At 31.5% G+C, this 20393-nt stretch overlaps 2 protein-coding genes across 2 annotated transcripts; one reads left to right on the forward strand and one right to left on the reverse strand.

Moving 5' to 3' along the window:
• Nucleotides 1–13028: 13028 nt before the first annotated feature.
• LOC111894995 (pentatricopeptide repeat-containing protein At5g46100) lies at nt 13029–15022 on the reverse strand. Its single transcript, XM_023891081.3, has one exon. The coding sequence runs from the start codon at nt 14572–14574 to the stop codon at nt 13153–13155; it is 1422 nt and encodes a 473-aa protein (XP_023746849.1). The 5' UTR covers nt 14575–15022; the 3' UTR covers nt 13029–13152.
• Nucleotides 15023–16269: 1247 nt separating this feature from the next.
• Nucleotides 16270–17224, forward strand: LOC111894987 (uncharacterized). Its single transcript, XM_023891075.3, has one exon. It carries the CDS (start codon nt 16324–16326, stop codon nt 16753–16755), a length of 432 nt encoding a protein of 143 aa, XP_023746843.1. The 5' UTR covers nt 16270–16323; the 3' UTR covers nt 16756–17224.
• Nucleotides 17225–20393: the final 3169 nt, after the last annotated feature.

The raw sequence follows: 20393 nt of genomic DNA on the forward strand, positions 1-20393 counted from the left end.
ACGATGATCTACTCGATCTTGAAGACGAGCAACATCTTCGTCGGCCGGTTGGAAGAAATAAAGCAAAAAAGCGGGTTCATTGGCTTCAGGTTCTAGCATTATCGATTATTTTAGAGAGAATTTTGATCGATATTTCCCCATTCAAGAAACTAAGATGGAGATGTTGAGTCGGGTGGAGCAAAAAATGATAGAAGCACAAACATCATTCCAAGAGGTGCAAACAACAATTCAAACAAAAACCGACATGGAGATTTTGAAGATGAAAGCAGGCGATCTCGAAGGCTAAGATTTGAAGATTTTCTCGCGATGAAAGAGTCGGTTCGAGCCCGATATAGGAATAGAGGTAGTTTTTTAGTTATGTTTGGCGATTTTAGGAATTTTATTTTTATTTATATTTATATTTATATTTTTTTATTTTTAATTAATGTAATTTTTTTAATGTAATGTGGTATTTTAATTTAATGAAAAAATAGTATAAAAATTTTATATGTTTTTTTATGTATTTTTTAATTAATTTTAGTTTAGAATATGAGGTGGATTTGTGTGTTTAGTGGTATCTCACAGTTAGTGGTAAAGAATGTGGTACCACCATTATAGTGGTTAGTGGTGGGTATAACTAATGGCCTAATAATTTATCATTTTTTTTTCTTTTCATCATTTACAACTAAACTATTTAGGGATTTAGGGAAAACTAGATGAAGACCCGACGTCCCGTTGGCACGGGTTTGGATTGGCCTAGATAAAATTTGTTACGAAAGGATTGAAAGCCCAAAATTATATGAAAGATTAATAAGAGCTTTAATTTTTTTTATAAATATTTACAATAATTGAAAATCCATAGTTATTAAAGAAGTAAAACACATGAATAGAAAAAATCAATAAAGACTAAGCAACTCCATCACGATGTTGTTGAGGTTTCTTCTTGTTCCAAATCATCTTATGTACTTACCTTTTGAAAAAAATTCAAAGACCAGGCAACCATGCAGCTAATTCCTGCTCAAACTTTTTCAGTCCCTTAATAACTTACTGCATTTCTTCTGTTAATCACTTAAATTGTATCTGCAAGTTCACTTATGTTTTAGGTAAATAATATAGAGAAACAAAAGAATATCAATCCACCATACTGGCTCCAACATATAACCACAGCCTCCTAAGCCTTTTTAACAATTAAGAAGCAGTCAAAACCACCAAAACATAAATTAATCAAAAGAACCCCTCAACTTCCGATAAGAATCGATCAAAGTTGAACTCAATTATCACGAAATGTATAACTAAAAAATTATACCAAAATTTCTTTTGTATAAGAAACTATCTATCATCAGTGTTGCATTTATGGAAATGAAATTGAAATAGTCAACAACGTAACAGCCCGAATTTCCAGGTATCCTTTATGTTTCTAATTTTGATGTTTTGTGAGTGGACTCGGCAAGTTGGAGCTCAGACTCGCCGAGTAGGGTCGCGATTCTGGACGCGGGTTCGCGTCTGGACTCGACGAGTCCACGCTGTTTAATGAAACCCTAATTTCTCGGGTTTGGGACCTATTTAAAGGGCCTTATGGCCATCATTTGTGCTCACCAGTCCCTTGAGTGAAACCCTAATCGAGTGTGAGCGTTTGGAGCAAAGAAGGAGGCCATTATTGATCCTGGAAGTGTCATCTTGCAAGGGAAAGGGAGGATCAGCTAAGGGGAAAGCAAGAGGAGCCATTTTTGAGGGTTTGGAGTCCAGAGCATCGCTATTGTGGTAATATCTTCGAGCTATCCTCTTCTATGTTGATGTTTTCATTGATTTAGGGCTTATTGAGGCCTCTTGTGGCTAGATCTAGTGCTCCCTTGGTCCCTTAAGCGTTTTAGACCATAGATCTGGACCCTTGGGGGTCCAGAGTGTCCCTTTGCCCAAGCTTTCTGTGAATTAATGGAGGTTTTGGATTGGAATCCTTATGCCTTGGGCCAAAGTGCCATTTATGAGACATGGAATGTATTGTGAACAACAAGATAAGGGCTTTACGTGATGAATCAGTCTAGGAAGGCCAAATCTATGAATTGTTGGAGCAGATCTGACCTTAGAAGCGAGTTTGAGTGATTGCATGGCATGGACTCGCCGAGTCCGATGAGCAGACTCGGCGAGTAGCTTGAAGATTGCCCTTGGATCGGCCAGTGAGTGGTCCAGTCGAGTCGTGGATTGACTCAGTGAGTCAGGGCGAGTTAGAGAGGGTTGACAGGTGGACTGAGTCGAACTGGGACTCGCCGAGTTGTTCTTGAGACTCGGCGAGTTGAGTCGGGGTGGCCCCGCGATTCTTCCAGGTGGAACCCGTCGAGTCAGGGGAGTACTCGACGTGTCAAAAGGGAATCCTAGAGAGTTGGTGGAAACGTCTAGACTCGCCGAGTCGCCCTAGTGCACTCGCCGAGTCCGGTCAAAGTTGACCGTTGACCAAGAGTTGACTAGTGTTGACTTAAAAAGGGTAGTCAACCTTAGTGGTAAAAGTGTTAATAAGAGATGTATGATGATATAGGGAGATTGTAGCTCGGAGGATCGAGCACGAGTGATTTCGGGATTTGCTAGCGATCAATATTCACGAGGTGAGTCTTCTCACTATATTGTACCCGGAAGGGTTTGACTGTGTGACCGGAAGGTCGGATATGATATGAGACTTATGTGCTATATGTGATAAGTAAATTGTTATATGTGCTATGTATGATATGCTTAATGTGGGCCGGAAGGCATTATGTTATGGGCCGGAAGGCGTATATGTTATGGGCCAGAAGGCGTTGTAATGTGGACCGAAGGGTTGGCGTGGGTAGGACCGGAAGGTTTACCCAGTAGGGACGGAAGTCCCCTGAGACACATGAACCGGAAGGTCAGGGCATGGAAAGGCGTATGTGCGTAGGTTGTATTTTGGGGAACTCACTAAGCATTTATGCTTACAGTTGTTGTGTATGTGTTTCAGGTACTAGCGAGGACCGTGGGAAGGCGCCGGCGTGATCTGTACACACTGATGGATGATTTATGATCTTGGGATTTGTATTATGACATGATACGTTGGATATTTATGCTTTGCTTTGGATGAAATTACATTTTAGAAATGAAAATTTTGTTTTAAAATTTCTGTTGTTACAAACAATTTCTAGAAAGTCACTGAAAACTTACTGGCGTGCATAGCAGAGGTACTAGCCCTTTGTGGACCTTTCTTCATTTTATGTATTATATGCATACCTATAAAGATGAACCAAAAGATTTAGAACCCTGCCATATAACCTGAAAACTTGTCAATTTTCCTGTTAGCCTTATCTTCATAATTCATTCAAGCAGAAAAAAAGACTGTCAAATCCCAGAAATACATATTTATAAGCATCAACGAATCAATAGAGGTCAAGATGAAGAAGAGGTTTGATTTAAGGGTTGAATGGATTTAAGGCTTCAATATGCAGCGACTCAAAATACAGACAATCGACGGTTTCTTGTTCAGTTATTTGCTGTATAGGATTATCAAGTGTTATAAAAGCTACACATGAATAACCATCCGTCATCCCTTCAAAAAAATGTGAAGTAATCAGAGTTTGATATGCTTATACAAAGACGTAAATGTCTTCCTCATACTTATGACATGGTTCTAGTTTCCCTTGCATTTGTTTCCAGCATCAAATGTTGTCTTTGTGTCTGTTTCTGAACCTTCCTTTGTAAAATGAAGGATACTAAGTTAACAAAATCAGGCACACTTATAGCATTATACTTTCATTTTTTTCTCATTGGGACATTGTACTTTGGAATATCTAATAAGAAGAAATGAAAGTATGTTTCTCTTTCTTGCATTAAAGAAAAGAAAAAATAAAAAAATAAAAAATAAAAAGCATACCAAATAGTGACGTGGTTGATGGCCTTACAATTTTCATCCCTGAAATTTAAAATTCTAATTGTAACTAACTCACAAAAATATATAACAAACCTTGTTTTCTGACTAAGAAGAAGGAATGATAACATGTAAGCACAAGTGTTTAGGAAAAGTCTCATTTTCTACATCTTTTAAGTAGAGACAACAACATTAATTTTCTTGACTTTCACCTTCTTGAGAAAACCTTTTTCATTATTGAAAAAAAAAATTAATGATTTTAGTAACTTAAGATTTAAGAACATTTGGCAGACAGAGCAATAAAGGAAGTAATTACATATCATTGTTACATATTGGAGTCTTGTTAAAACAATAACCAATTACTGTAAATTATGGAATAACAAAAATTTCAAAATCAGATGAAATTACATTAACAAGTAAATTATTTCATGTATGAAGAGGCAGAATAAATTAATAACAAAAAGAAAAAGTTAAATTTTGTTATAATTAGTATGTAAACCCATGTTTTTTCGTTTTATGTGGATAAAATGTTAGCTTGTATAAATAATGTTTAACAAAATATTTGAGGAAACTTACTGCTTCGGTAAAACCAAATAAAAGGTTAAAAAAATCTATCCAAAAATGCTTCAACTGATTGTCTAATGTCTCATCTGTGAAATAAATACATTTATTTTCAAACATTTTCTTGAAAATCAACATTTCTTTAAAGAAATTGATTAAAATGTTACCAGAAATGCAAGAAAAGCAAATTGTAGCACTCCAAGAACCAACTCTTTCGTCCCTTCATATTATTTAATCGGTATACTATCCGTAATAGTTGTCTACATGGTATTAGAAAAATGTTTCATTTATGTTTGGCAAGGGGTAAATGGTAATCTTGTAATGCATACCTGGTCAAGGTTCGAGGAAGTAAGATATTGGCGTAGATTATTCTCTTCTGTTTGATTAAATGTGGTGTTTTCTATATGAATTTCATAACAAAAGTTATATACACTGTTAAAATGGTATAAAAATTATTTTAACAATGAATATTTAATATTACCGAATTCCATGGGCGTGATGCTTTAGTTTGGTCATTGTTTCTCTTAGATAAAGATATGCACGCCAAAGATCCTCCCAATCCTACACCATAGATAATGAAATAGAATATTCATCTTTTATGACCATTTTACCCTTATATTCTAACAAAAAATCTTTACAATACTTATTAAGTGAGGAATTGAGAGGGAAATAAGAACATCAAATGGGTATATATTAAGCAAGGTATTTTCAGTTTAACCTATTTAGTCATTTGTCTAAATTAAGTAAAAAAGAAACATGTATGTATATTTTTGTAATATATTGTTGGATTAAGTGTCTAAGCTCATAACTATATTTGGTATGTGCTTGAATTGATAGTGGCATGGTCCTTTTGGGTTACTTTACGCGTGTAACTAGACATGATGATTGATTGGGGAAGAGGAAGAATTTATTATTTGATTAATAAATTGGAATAAATGATTTACTGATATGTTATGGAAATAATATATTAATTGACAATCATATTATTAATTAATATTTAATCAGAAATTAATTTTGGATTAAAGGAATTAATTAAAAGTGTGGAGACTAAAAATGCAATTGTTCAATAGTTGAGCAAAAGGGTCTAGAACCTTCCTAGGGGAAGGTGGACGGTTTTTAATATATATGAAAGATTAATCTAGAGTTTCTAGAATATCTTATCATATATGGATAATCGAAGGAGGTGGATAATTACCATAATTGAGATTAGGGTTATCCATAGTATCTTTGGTGCACTATAAATAGAACCCTTAAGTTTGTGAAATTCAGCCACTCTTTGGAAGAAGCAAGAACTGAATTTTTGACCATATCCTCCTCCTCTCTCATATCATTCTCTTGCATTGTGTGTTTGTGATCCATTAGAGGTGTTACAATTGTGACACTAAGTTCTCAAGCTTCAAGATCTACAAGGGAATCATTTTTATTACAATATAACAATCAAGGTATGTAACCGAACCCTAGTTTTATATAGATTTCGAAAATTATAGATACTTCGTAGGGTTTCTCCTTTTGTGTTCAAATTTGCATGTTCAATTAGAGAAAACTTAAATTCAAAGCATTAGGGTTGCATGGACACATAGTAATTGTTGTTATGCTTAAAACTCATCAGTGGTATCAGAGCCTAGGATTAGTTTTATGTTGAATATGATGCAATTGTGAATTGTTCAAAGAAGAAGGGAACAAAATCGTCATTATATTCATCGAACTCGCCGGGTTCATCTTTGAACTCGACGAGTTGCACTATCAGATCCAAAATTTTCGGTTTTGATAATTGTTTCCAGGATTGATTAAGATAATTACCTTAAATTCGCTTTAATTGTTTAAAATTGGATATTTTAATCAGTAATTTTGTATCCTTATCATGAATTCATGATTAGGTTAAAGTTTTTGATGAAGATAAAAATAATTTGTTAATTTAATTATTAAAAATTTAACCTATTCTTTTTGAAAAAAAAATTAAAAATACACCCTTTGGTTTGTCCTAGTTATTAGTTTTCCATAGAATTCTCATATATATATATATATATATATATATATATATATATATATATATATATATATATATATATATATATATATATATATATATATATATATATACTAGGCGAATTTCCACACGTTGCGCATAAATCCTTATATAATTAAAGTTTTTACAAATATATGTTTATTAAAATATAAAAATAACGTTGTTGTTAAATTTGATATAATAATCCGTGTACTAAATTGATATAATATATTCATTATTTTGAATTATATGATAATATATACAACTATTATAACTGCATAATCTCAATCATTTGAATGACTTCTACCCACGAGTTACACATGAATAATATTAAATTTAATATATGGTTTAGTGTTATTTATAGTTGTTGTTATTGTTAATTAATTTTTAAAAATTTATTTGCTTAATATTTTAATTTCTATCATTATAATTATTTAAAACATCAAACATTTTGTTTATTTTAAAGGTAACAATATAATCATTAATGTAAATTATTTTTAACTATTATTATAAGTTAATTTAAGCTACTTATTTGAAAACTTTTAACCATTATAAAAATCTTTAGAAAATATTTTAGTTAAATTGAGATTGCAGTTTAGTTTTTGCATTTATCACTACAATTTATCATTTTTAACTTTTTACAAAATATTCTTTGGTTTTATAAGTGAAACTGAAATTTATATTTACTGTAATGTTATATTTAAATTAACAATTTAAGTGTTTTTTTTATCCAAACTATTTAAAAATTGTAACTTTAAAATGATAATGGTTTACATACAACAACATTTTAAATCTAATAAATTAAGTATAATATGTTAAAAGTTAAAGATATAGCGTTATAAGTAGAAATAAAGATATTATATTAAAATTAAAATTTAGTTTATTTATGATTACACTTTAGGTTGATATTTATTTAACCTTATTAACCAATTTATAATCATTATTAGAATGAAACTGGAATTTACCACTTTTAACTATTTAAAAAATATTTTTTAGGTTTTTTAAGCTAAACTAAAATTTATATTTAAGTTGACCCTATAATGTTATATTTAAATTAATAATTTAAGTATTTTATACAATTTGTTCCAAAATTGTATCTTTAAAATGATAATGGTTTACATCCAACAATATATTAAAACTAATAAATTAAGTATAATATGTTAAAAGTTAAAAAACATAACTTTATAAGTAGAAGTAAAGATATTTTTTTTAATATTGAAATTTAGTTTGTAAATGATTACACTTTATGTTTGATATTTATTTAATCTTACTAACAAACTTATAACCATTATTAGGAAGAAATTGAAAAGTCATGGAAGTTTCAAATGAATATGGTGAAATGAAAAATGCATGGAAGTTTCAAATTAATGTGATGAAAGAAAAAATGTTAGCTTTATAATATACTAGGCGAATGCCCGTGCGTTGCGCAGAAGTATCTATATAGCTTAAATCTTTACAGACATATGTTTTTTAAATATAACGATAATGTTGTTGTTCAATTTGATATAATAATTCTTATACTAAGTTGATATAATATATTGCTTATTTTAAATTATGTGATAATATATACATCTATTAAAACAGCATAATCTCAATCTTTTGAATGGCTTCTGCTTGAGGGTTACTCATAAATAAAATTAAATATAATATATGTTTTAATGTTATTTATAGTTGTTGCTATTGTTAATTAATTTTTTAAAATTTATTTGCTTAACATTTTAATTTCTATTATTGTAATTATTTAAAACATCAAACAATTTTTTTTTATTTTAAAGGTAACAATATAATCAATTATATAGAGTTATTTTCAACTATTGTTATTATAAGTTATTTTAAGTTACTTATTTGAACTCTTTTAACAATTATAAAAATATCGTTAGGAAATATTTTAGCTAAGTTGAGATTATAATTTAGTTTTTACATTTAGCACTTCAATTTATCACTTTTAACTATTCACAAAATATTCTTTGGATTTTTTAAGTGGAATGAAATTTATATTTAAGTTGACACTATAATGTTATATTTAAATTAATAGTTTACGTATTTTGTCCAAACTATTCAAAAGTTGTAGCTTTAAACTGGTACATACAACAACATATTAAATCTAACAAACTAAGTATAATATGTTAGCAATAAAGACATAACTTTATAAGTAGAAGTAAAAAAATATTATTTTAATATTAAATTTTAGTTTATATATGATTACACTTTAGGTTTGATACTTACTTAACTTTATTAACCAGTTTATAATCATTATTAGAAAGACAATACAATTTATCACTTTTAACTATTTACAAAATATTCTTTTGGTTGTTTAAGTAAAACTAAAATTTCTATTTAAGTTGATCCTATAAGGTTATATTTAAATTAACAATTTAAGAAATTTGTATAAATTGTTTAAAAGTTATAGCTTTAAAACGATAATTGTTTACATACAAAGACATATTAGACCTAATAAATTAAGTATAATATGTTAAAAGTTAAAAACATAACTTTATAAGTAGAAGAAAATATATTATTTTAATATTGAAATTTAGTTTATATATGATTACACTTTAGGTTTGATATTTATTTAACTTTATTAAGCAATTTATAATCATTATTATAAAGAAATTGAAAAGTCATGGAAGTTTCAAATGAATGTGGGGAAAGAAAAAAATTTATAGGAGTTTCAAATGAATGTGGTAAAAGGAAAATGCTTCATTTATATATATATATATATATATATATATATATATATATATATATAGGAATGAGTTCTATGGAAAAAAAATAACTAACGCAACATATGCTAGAACCAATGATCAAGTGACACGTATCCATTTCTTTATTCATAAGCAATCTACTATGGAAGTTATTTATGTAGTTATTCCAAAGTGATGTGTTGTCATGCTTTCATTGGTTCCAACATGTGTTGTCCTAATTGTTTATTTTCCATATAACTCTTCCTTATATATATATATATATATATATATATATATATATATATATATATATATATATATATATATATATATATATATATGCGCGCTTAAAAAAAGGAAAAAAGATAAAGATTTTGTTATAAAACTTATAGATAGGGATGAACTTGTATGTTTTTTATTAGCTTTTGATAATGTTTTTTGATTATATAATTGGATTGATAGGTATTTAATAAATTAAAGGGACCCTAAATTAAAGGTAGTTGAACGATCATGTGCCAAAAATAAAGTATAAAAATAAATAAAATTAAATTTTGAAGGTTAACCATTAGATAGGAATGCGTCAATCCATTCTCAATATTAGAGCATTGAATATGGACAAGTGATTATAACACAATTTTGGTATCAACTTATGTCATGTCACCAATAGTGTTATAAAAGCAAGTGACGAAATGGTTATCATCTTAAGAATATGCTATAACATCAATTATTTTCATTTCATAATTTTTTTTTCGAGTTTTCTTTTTCGACTATATTTTTTATTAAAAAATATATTTTAAATAAAACATAATGTTTGAAAAATAAACATAACATAGCATTTAAATTACACATAACATCTAAATTTAGAAAATAATAAATAATAATAAAAAAGCATCACAAGACAAATACACACATATATATATATATATATATATATATATATATATATATATATATATATATATATATATACACACACACACACACACCTTATTTTTCCTAAACAACGCTATTCGACATCGTTATCGTCGAAGATATAATCCGCCAAGTCATCTTGAAGTTTCCTATGTTTATTTGTGTCTTGAATGTAAACAACTCTATGCAAATATTATGCTGCTCCTTGTTGAAATTGAACGTGTCTAGGCTCCGTTTGGATATAGTGTGCAATGTTTCATCATTTATTTTCTACTACCATGTTATGCATTATGATACGCACATACATGATATATCATAGAGTTTCTAAGTCCAATGGACGTGCCGCATGTTCAACTATGTGTCGCTTCAATTTTAGAACTCCAAAAGCACATTCCACATCCTTACATGCTCCTTCTTGTCTTCTCTTAAATAATTTATCTTTTTATTCAACAGAGTGTCAGAATACCTTCACGGATGTGGAATACGGAGGATATATTCCATCTGTAAGGTAATACCCAGGGCCGGTCCTGAGGATTCAAATGCCCAGGACGGGATGCAAAGAAAGGCCCTTAGGCCCTAACGTGTAACGAATTAAATTATATAAATTGAAAGTTTTTTTTTTTTTTTTTTTTTTAACGACGATAAGTTTTAGAAATATGTTTTTCTCATGTGAAAGTCTAAATCATAAGTTGTTTAGAGCAACAAACTTATCTTCAAATCACATAAGGATGAAGTTACGACTTATACTCAAAGTGAAAAGGGCATAAGTTTCAAAAATCTACTTTTCTCATGGGGCAAATGCTATAAAAGCCTTTAAATTTTCTAAAAATTATGGGTTTTACCCTTTGCTGTTTCTTGGATTCATTAAAGTTTGAGATTTTCTTTAATGAGTTCATTTATTGCATTTATCAGGTTTTACTTATTTTTGGTTGTTACCCTCATTTGAAACAATTCGACATCAAGCAAAGGCAAAATCTATGACTGCATCAAAAGGCAGCAAAATCACAAATTTACAAAAGAAAAACAAAATGGTTTGCTAATGCTAGGAAACTGTGATGACAAGATATTGTATCATTCAAGCATCACTTGGAAAGAAAATGAGTTACATTGTAATTTTGGATGTAAGATTTGTTACGTTTAAGCCTCAAACCTTTACCTGTACATGAAGCGATCCAAGACAAGCACTATTGACCTAAAATTTGCAGCAATCCAAATTTACTTAGTGATTAGGGAAACATCCAAAAATTACTTAACCCCAAACCAACAAATTAATCATCGGAATAACATTACGATTCACCACAAAATTAAAATTGATTCAACCAAAAACCATTAGAAATACGTCTCATAGCCTAAGAGGAAAGAATATAATAATCAAATCGGCAGAGATCATATTCATGAAAGGTTAAATTTGATACAGTATCTAACAGTAAAGAAGATCAATCGAAGCATCTAGTTTTTGTATTTAGACGACACTGATAACGAAACTGCTAGAGATACAAAATACTATGATATTGTTACCTCGATCGAACCGAGAACGATGGTATCTGGAATCGGAATCACGACCCTAGCGACGAGATCAGGAGTTTGAAACGCCGAAGTGAATAACATATAAAAAAAATGGGCCTCTAAAATTTTTGGGCCCTGTTCCACTGCTCATCTTGCCCCTGCCCTACACCGGCCATGGTAATACCCAAATTTGTATTCGTTTTCATTATCTGTGAAATGAGCATCCAGGACCTTTCTATTCAAAAAAATAGTTGAATATTGGCGACTGTGACATCGTTGTTGGAACCCACAACCCTAAAAAATGCATGTCAATTTTATAAATCTTGTGAAGCAACAACCTCTAAAATCAACGAAGGCAAACCATGACGATCACTTGCATATTTCCCTTTCCATGCTACTGGACATTTTTTCCATTTCCAGTGTGTGCAATCAATACTTCTAATCATTCCGAGAAACCCATGTCTTTCTTCATGTGCTGCATAAAGTTCTTGCGTATCATGCAACGAAGATTTCCGCGAATATACATCTCTGAATGTTTCCACAACATCTTTTGACGATCTATAGAAACTTTCTCGTGCAGTTCTTTCAGATATTCTAATATAATCATCCATGGTGTCGCGTGATTCCTCCATAGTCATCAAACGAATGGCCGCAACATATTTTTGCAACGTTGTGAATCTTCGTCTACCTCTAGCATCATATATCAATTGGAAAAATGTATTCCTTCAATCCATATACACAATTATCAACAAAATAATCACGATATAGATGTTCATGTCCTTCCTCGCGATTTCTATTTACCATCGTACGTCTTGCTAGTAGAGGGGTTGTGTGTGCTTGTAGTAACTCGTTGGTGCAATAATGGTACATCATTTTGATGAATATATCGTCACCGTCATCGCCGGACAAGTCGAAATGATCCATAATTTTTTTTTTTTGAAAAGTTTTGAAATTGTAGAGGATATTGAGAAAGAAGGGAATTGTGTGAATTGAAAAACGTAGACGTTATGAATTTATAGGTAAAAAAAAGGTAACTAATTTTTTTATATTGTTTATATATGCAATCACAAGAAATTATATCATTCGCGATATTTTCAAACGTTCACACAAAAACTTATCATAACTTTGCCCTCTTCCATGCAACATTTACAAAGATGTAACGTCACCATCAACTACATCTATTACACGCAACTTGCATACGGCACCCTTTAAACCACACATTCCTCCCAAAATAGACAAACTTGACCCTAACTCAAAGGATGGCTAATACACGCTTCCTTTTGTAAAGCGTTGGAATGCGATTGACATTCAAATGTTGATTGTGAATTGTGATATACCTTTTTGGGTGGCGTTTTATATCTTCAATCTTCAATTTAAAATAAATATAATGAATATCTTAAGTTCTTAACCATTAAACTAACATTTGCTCATTGTACTCCTCATCATTCATGATTCACATTTCACAGGATCCTTTAGCTTCTACTTATTAAATACTCTTACTCTAAGGCTAGTAAAATTATACGATACTTGAGTTAGTCGTTACACACCCCATACTTAAATTACATCATTAAGCTTATATCCGAGATAATGAGCATACATATGATTAAAATAAGTAATTATAAAGGATTAGATGACTTATGTCAAACTTGATTTCCAAACACAACAAGTTTACTCATCAATTCAACAGCTTCTTGCACATTTTGTTTCCCCAAAACTCTACAAACCAAATCACTCCATGTATCTTCTTCAAGAACACATCCATCAACAACCATGTCATCAAAAACCCTAATCGCCTTCTCAAGATCACGTTTCTCACAATAGAAACCAACAAGAACCTCAAAAGTTTCAACATCAACACAAATCCCCTTACCTCGCATCCTACAATAAGCTTGAAACCCTCTATTTCCATCATTACCCCTACAAAGACCTCTCACCACAGTATTATGTATCTTAACATGAACACCCCAAGTCACTCTCTTTATAGGAATCCCTTCAAACACCATTTCATCAAGAAAGTTTGCAGCTTTATCAAACTTCCCATCATCACAAAACACCTCAATCATCTTCCAATACAATCCTGCATCTGGTTTCAACCCATGAACCTTCATCCTATCAAATATCTCCAAAGATTCCCGAATCTTTTTCTCTTTACATAATCCATGAAGTAAAGTGCTATAAGTTACCATGTTGGGTTTATGTCGTTTGACAATCATACCCTCCAAAATCTCCATAGCCTCCAAACTACGCCCATTCTTACATAGCCCATTTATAATAGAGCTGTAGGTGTATACATTAGGGGTTATAGTTTTAGCTTCCATTTCTTGAAAAAGAGCCAAAGCTTCATCTAAATTGTTTTGGGCTAATCCATGGATTAAGCTAGTGTAGGTGACAACACTTGGAGAACAACCTTTTGTTTCCATTTCTTTAAAAAGCTCTTTGGCTTCTTTAATTTTTGATAATTTACATAACCCATTGATTAAAGTCCCGTATGTGTATGTATCTGGGGTACACCCATGTTTGGGCATCTCACGAAAGATGTTAATGGCTGAATCAATGGTGGAGATGTTCTTGGAAAGAGCTTTGATTAAGACATTAAGTGAAGGGAGATTTGGAGGGAAGCCTAACTGTCTCATGTACCTGTAGAACTTGAAGGCGACTTTCAACTGGTTTTCATCAACGAGAATGGAGAAGACAGTGACGTAAGCTTTCAATGTGGGTTCAGATATCTTCTGGAAAATTCTCATGACATCATGAGGTTTATGGACGCGTCCATAAGCTCTGCATATTGATAAAAGTATGTCTTCGGTGACTTTACAGGATTCTTTTGTCATTCTGTCGATGAAATCTTCTGCTCTTGTGAACTGATTGACAGATAAGAGCTTGGAGATGATGAGGGAGTAAGTGGTGTGGTCATGGCGGAAGCCATTAGCGTACTCTGCTGATGCAGAATCAAAAACGATGACAGCTTTTTCTACATTCCGTTCAGCTTTAATCAGTTGTTCAACTAGAGATGTTGTTACTTGTTTTGGCCATTTGATAATTGCTTTGCTTCTCATCGCCATGTCGCAAATACCCACGAATGTTTTTCAAAACTACCCCATAAGTCTATCGGAGGTACTCAGGTGAAAACTGGATATCTTGGTGCCTGGTATAAAAGATCTTCTTTCTTTCAGACATTTCATCAAACAGTTTGTAGGCATGTTGTCAAACAATCATTTGGGGACACCGAAGTACACGAATGATGGGTTTTAGTATGACAGGAATCGTAAATACGAGAAAGATCTTACTACAATAGATGATGATGCATTCAGAGAGTGATCAAGTTGCTAGATCGTGCTCAGTTTTGAAGTTCTTCGGTGGATGGCTAAAAGTATAGGCTACACTGCTACAGCCGCTATTTGGGTAACTCGTTGTAGTTTGGCAAAGATGGGCTGGAATCATGATTCATTAAAGATAAAATATTATAATTAATTGGAAATAATGGAATAATGAAATGAAGAAACTAATGGGATGAATATTATGTAGGTTTGGTATTAATATTTTTGAAAAAATTATATATAACAAAAGCTTGTTAAAATCTAAAAATATTTTTAATAAAAGTTATGTACTTTCTAGTTACTTTTTGAAAAATAAAAGTTTAATTTTAAATTTCTAAAAAATCATTTTGTTGTTGAAAATTACATAAATAAAAAGGATTACGTTAAACATTTGCAATGAAAATCAACAAAATGAAAAATAAATAAATAAATTCAATAAATGTTCATTTCATTATATAGAATATTATTTTGTTTCATGATATGATATGTTTAGCAAAAATATATTATAATTATAAATTATAATTTTTAACCGTATAAAATTGTTTGTTAAAAATAATTGTGAAGTTTTGAAATTATAAAATACTTTGTAACAGGAGGATGTCATTTTTATTTATGTAAAAGTATTTTTTTTAAATAATTATAAAAACTAGGTATGACACTAATGTATTACATAAGTTTATTTAAAAAAATTAAATATAAAATTTTAACCATTTAAAAAGTTTGAATTTATAAGAAAAATAAAAAAAAATGAATTATTAAAATTAATGAGGTTTTAGTGTATTGAATACATTACATATATAAACTCTTTCTAATAAATACCTTATATATATATTACCTTACAATGATGAATTTTAATTTAATAAAATTAAAAAAATACAATAAAACGACAAGTAGAAAATAAAAAATTAAAAAATTTTAAAAAATGACATGTGTCCAAGTAAAGAAAAAGATGACATGTGACAAAAAGTTTTTTATTTATTATGAAGGACTTTAAATCATAAATTTAAATGAAATATAAAAGATAAAAATTCATAAAGATCTAAAAATCAGTTGAAGTAATTCTTTCTTAGTTTTTTTTTTTTAGAAAGACAAATCTATACTACTCCTAAATTACTCTTAATACCACTTATATCTCTAATGAAACTTGAATCATCAACCTCTAGAAGGAAGAGCAACACCCGGTACAAAATAAAAAATCTAAGCATATATTTCCAGATAATTCTTCTGTTACTTCAAACTTATAATAATAATAATAATAAATAAATAATCAAAAACTCGTTATCAACCACGATCTCAATCTATTTATTATATTTTAAATTTTTGAATTTTGATGGATAACCACATTTATTTATTCAATTATAAACTTTTAACATAGCAACAACAGAACTACCAACACATTTTTCTTTTTTTATATAGATACTTTAATTTTTAACACTTTATACCATATATGTAGTAATATTGACCCATTCAATCCAATCAAAAACAAAAACCCAAATGGAAGAAACGACATGGGAACAAAGACACCATGCCCTAACTCACATCCTAACTCACCATACAACCACCCCATCTCTCCATGCCCAATTCTTCATCGCCACACAAATCCCATGTTACCTCGATTGGGAATACCCTCCAATCCTGTGCCCTAAACACCATGAATTCCGATGGGCTTTAAGTCTTTTCATGAAAAGGGTATCGGTGAAGAAAGCATCTTGGAGGTCAAAGTGCCCTTATCAATTACCCCAACCCTTGGTGCTTGCGAAAGGCGTAGAAGAACCAAAATGGGGTGAAGAAGATAAGATAGAGTATGTGAAGAAGAGACTTAGAAGGAAAAGGTTAGGGAATTATATCAACCCTTGGATTCCAATCTTGTTGCCTAATCTTGTCGTCATGTCTTTTTTGTTTTGGGACCCTTATCAGACTCCATAAACCTAATAATTTCATGCTGCTGTGGTGTTAATCCTCGTAAAATTAGTGAAAAATATAGATTTAATTGGTGAAATTTAAAGACTTTGGATAATGAGAAGCATTCATGGAGTATCATTAGCGACGAAGCCACAAGAAAGCCAAGACCCACCCTCAAATTCTCAAATAAATAAATCCAATCAACACCAAACCAGAAGGTAGAAGCGTGCACATGTTCATCGTCTTCTAAATCTCTTAATCCAAGTTGCAGCGGCCATTGGGAGTGGGAGATCGGAGCAATTGAGCAACAGGTTATTGTACGTTGATCTTTTATATTATGAACAAAGTTAGGGTATATATATTTGACAGAAAATTACGTGGCTTTAACCTATAAATCTACATTGCCACCATGGATGGATCATGGATGGGATAGATATATTTATATTTCCTTGTTGGTTGGTAGATTCAAGTAAATCGAAATATTTTCATTCAATTTATATTTCCCATTCTTTGATCCTTTGTCAATGTTGTATATATATTTGACAGAAATTTAAGTGGCTTTAACCTATAACCTATAAATATTAAATCCACGTTAGAAGAGGTGAATCGAAATATTTATGTACAGATTCTTTGATAATTTGAATGGGATATTAATTACTTATCACTTAAGGGCATGGATAAATATTTAAGGAACACCCTAAAAAAAATTAGGGAAAACGATTTTGGAGGGAAACGAACTATCGGTTTTGTTCACATTTGCTCGTTTTTTTTTTTGTACTCTATTTACCATTAAACTTGTTTTTGATGTTTATAAAAACCATTATGACCGGCTATTGTAGGTTTAGCCGGTCAAGTTAAATTTTCCGGCTAATATATGAATTTTCTAGCGAATGTATGATTTTTCCGACGAAGTGATGAACACTATGAATGACTTAAACTTGTTTTTCACATTTAAACACTATGAATGTGAATCTGAAAAACATATATACAAGAAAATCGAAACCCTTGCAAAAATCTGAATCTACAAAAATATAAACACTATGAATGTATGAATATTCCAGAAACCCTTAGTACATGAAAAACATAGAAGAAATCAGTAGGGTTCCAAATCAAAAATCTAGAAATGTATGTGTTTTTAGTTCGTTTGGGAATAAAACCCTAGAACTTGAACTCGAAGCTGCCATGGAAATTGAAAATAAAGTTCGTATTCTAGTTCATGGAACGATTCAAGAAACCCTTGGTTTATATTCATGGAATGCAACCTGAAATCGAACCTTAGAGTACCAAAAAAAAAAAGTTTGAAGTTGCCATGGAAATCGAAGCCGAACGATTTCTTCCATGGATGAACCTTCATTTTCCCCTTTCTATTTTCTAGATGTACAAATTTTTCTGGTGAACATGAACTCGAAGCTGAATGATTTCTTCCATGGATGAACCTTCAACATTCATCTTCCCATTTTAAGGTTTTAATGGTTTTTGTGGGTTTGAAATAACCGGGAAACTCATGTTTGTCGGAGGCTCTGATTGGAGAGTCGTCGGTGTTGATATACTCACAGGTAAACCTTCAATAGCATGTTGCAATGGTTTTTGTAAACATCAAAAACAAGTTCAATGGTAAATATAGAACAAAAAAAGTGATCAAATATGAACAAAATTGATGGTTTTGTTACCCTTCAAAGTCATTTTCCTAAAAAATTGTTAGCTTCCGTCCCGAGTATCATAACTATAAAAATTATAAAATGGTGTTTTAAATAGAGTAAATTACTGAAATCGTCCCTGTGGTTTGATCAAAACTGCACATTTGGTCCCTAACTTTTTTTTTGCACTCGGATCGTCCCCGTGATTTGATTTTGTTGCATTTTTCGTCCCTTACATACATAAAGTTAGGGACCAAACATGCAAGTTTTACCAAACCATAGGGATGAAAAAAGCAACAAAATCAAACTACATGGACGATCCGAGTGCAAAAAAAAAAGTTAAGAACCAAACGTGCAATTTTGACCAAACCACAGGGACTATTTTAGTAATTTACTCTTTAAAATATTTATAGTGGTGAGTTGATTTTATTTATAGTGGTGAGTTGATTATCAAAGAAACTTAAGGACGAATTATGTGTGGGGTCTTGGATGCTATAGCCTATAGGGCAGGCTAGTTGATCACACGGATTAGGCTACTCACCAATTTCTCATGAGGGCCACCTTGTCACGAAATATGTGTGGGGCTCCTATACTTTATACGTGTTTATATGAGTTTGAAAGGATGAGAAGATGAGTTTTTATATGTTAAGCTAATTGGTAAACACTTCACGGAACTGTTTATGGCTTAGGTGGCAATGCCACCACGGTCGTGCACACCACCTTGGATGCCAAGGCCTTGGTGTTTCGGGGTGTTGAAAACGGATCACAACAGCCAATAGGTTTGGATGCATGTGTGTTTCTAGCCGGTAATTGTTATGCTTAAAAAAATTAAATATTAAAATTTACTCTATAAATGAACCAATTCGTTTCAAAAAATTTATACCATTCTTTTCTTCTCCTAACATATATTCAAAGATTGGGCCAACTATGGAATAAAATCCCAACATCTCACCTACAAACCAATCTCGAATTCGTGATGCTGCATTTACATTGGACACAAGTTCCCGACAATTTCTTAGAATGGACTCACCAAAAGGTGGTTTCATGAATTTGTTCCAAGGCTCTCATATCCCGCAACAACAATTCTTCCAACAACCTTTCCCACCATGAAATTATTTCTATCAATCCATTTTCGTCTACCAACAACCCTCTTTCGTCCAACCACCACTATCTCAACCATCACTTTTGCAACCTTTGTTACCCCTTCTTCTCCCGAAGAAGTATAAGAAACGTACAATTCGAGAAACCCAAAAAAGCCAAGCGAAAAGGCAAAAAGCCTAAACCTATTTCAACCGGCGCACGAAATTTGTCAGAAAAGAAGAAATTGTTTTGGCTAAGGCTTGGATTGCGGCTAGCCCTTACCAAGAATGTGCAAACGGGAGTTAGTTTTTGGGAAACACTTAGAAACATTTTCCATGAATAATTGGGAGAAGACGAGTATCGAATGATCAACCAACTAAATTCCAAATGGCGCATCATGAGGCTGAAAATATCGAATTCGATGAAATTCACAACTTGAAGAATATGCACAAAAGTGGGGCGAATGATTTTGACGTATTTGCGGCGGCGCTTAAGCAATACCAAGAGTCACAACTAACATGAATGCCTTTTTCATATGTGGATGCTTGGTATGAGCTAAAAAATGTCACAACTGGCTTCTTAATGAAGAATCGGTTTCATCCAACTCCAAACGGTCAAGGAAATCTCAATCGCAACAATCCGACAGACGAACATTTATTATCATAAACGATGAGTCAGATAAATTAGAAGCGGAATAAACTTTATGTCGGCCCATTGGAAAGTGGCTTCCGTTTCTACTTCAAAAAATTCGGAGAGTAGTGGTATCGATCATTTTAAAGAGAAATTCGATTGATATGTAAATCCCAAAAAATGGAAGATTGAGATCATGGAAGAAGCGAAAGAAGATTACAAACAAACACAATTTGTGAAGCAAAAAAAATGATTTGGAAACGTTGATGATGAAAGTCGAAGATTAAGAAGGCGAGGATCTTGAGATATTCTTTG

Source organism: Lactuca sativa, chromosome 4, assembly GCF_002870075.4.
Source record: "Lactuca sativa cultivar Salinas chromosome 4, Lsat_Salinas_v11, whole genome shotgun sequence".
Classification (NCBI taxonomy): Eukaryota; Viridiplantae; Streptophyta; class Magnoliopsida; order Asterales; family Asteraceae; genus Lactuca; species Lactuca sativa.

Excerpts from the sequence above, each read along its gene's own strand:
- LOC111894995 (XM_023891081.3), bottom strand. The coding sequence starts at position 14,574 with ATGGCGATGAGAAGCAAAGCAATTATCAAATGGCCAAAACAAGTAACA.
- LOC111894987 (XM_023891075.3), top strand. The coding sequence starts at position 16,324 with ATGGAAGAAACGACATGGGAACAAAGACACCATGCCCTAACTCACATC.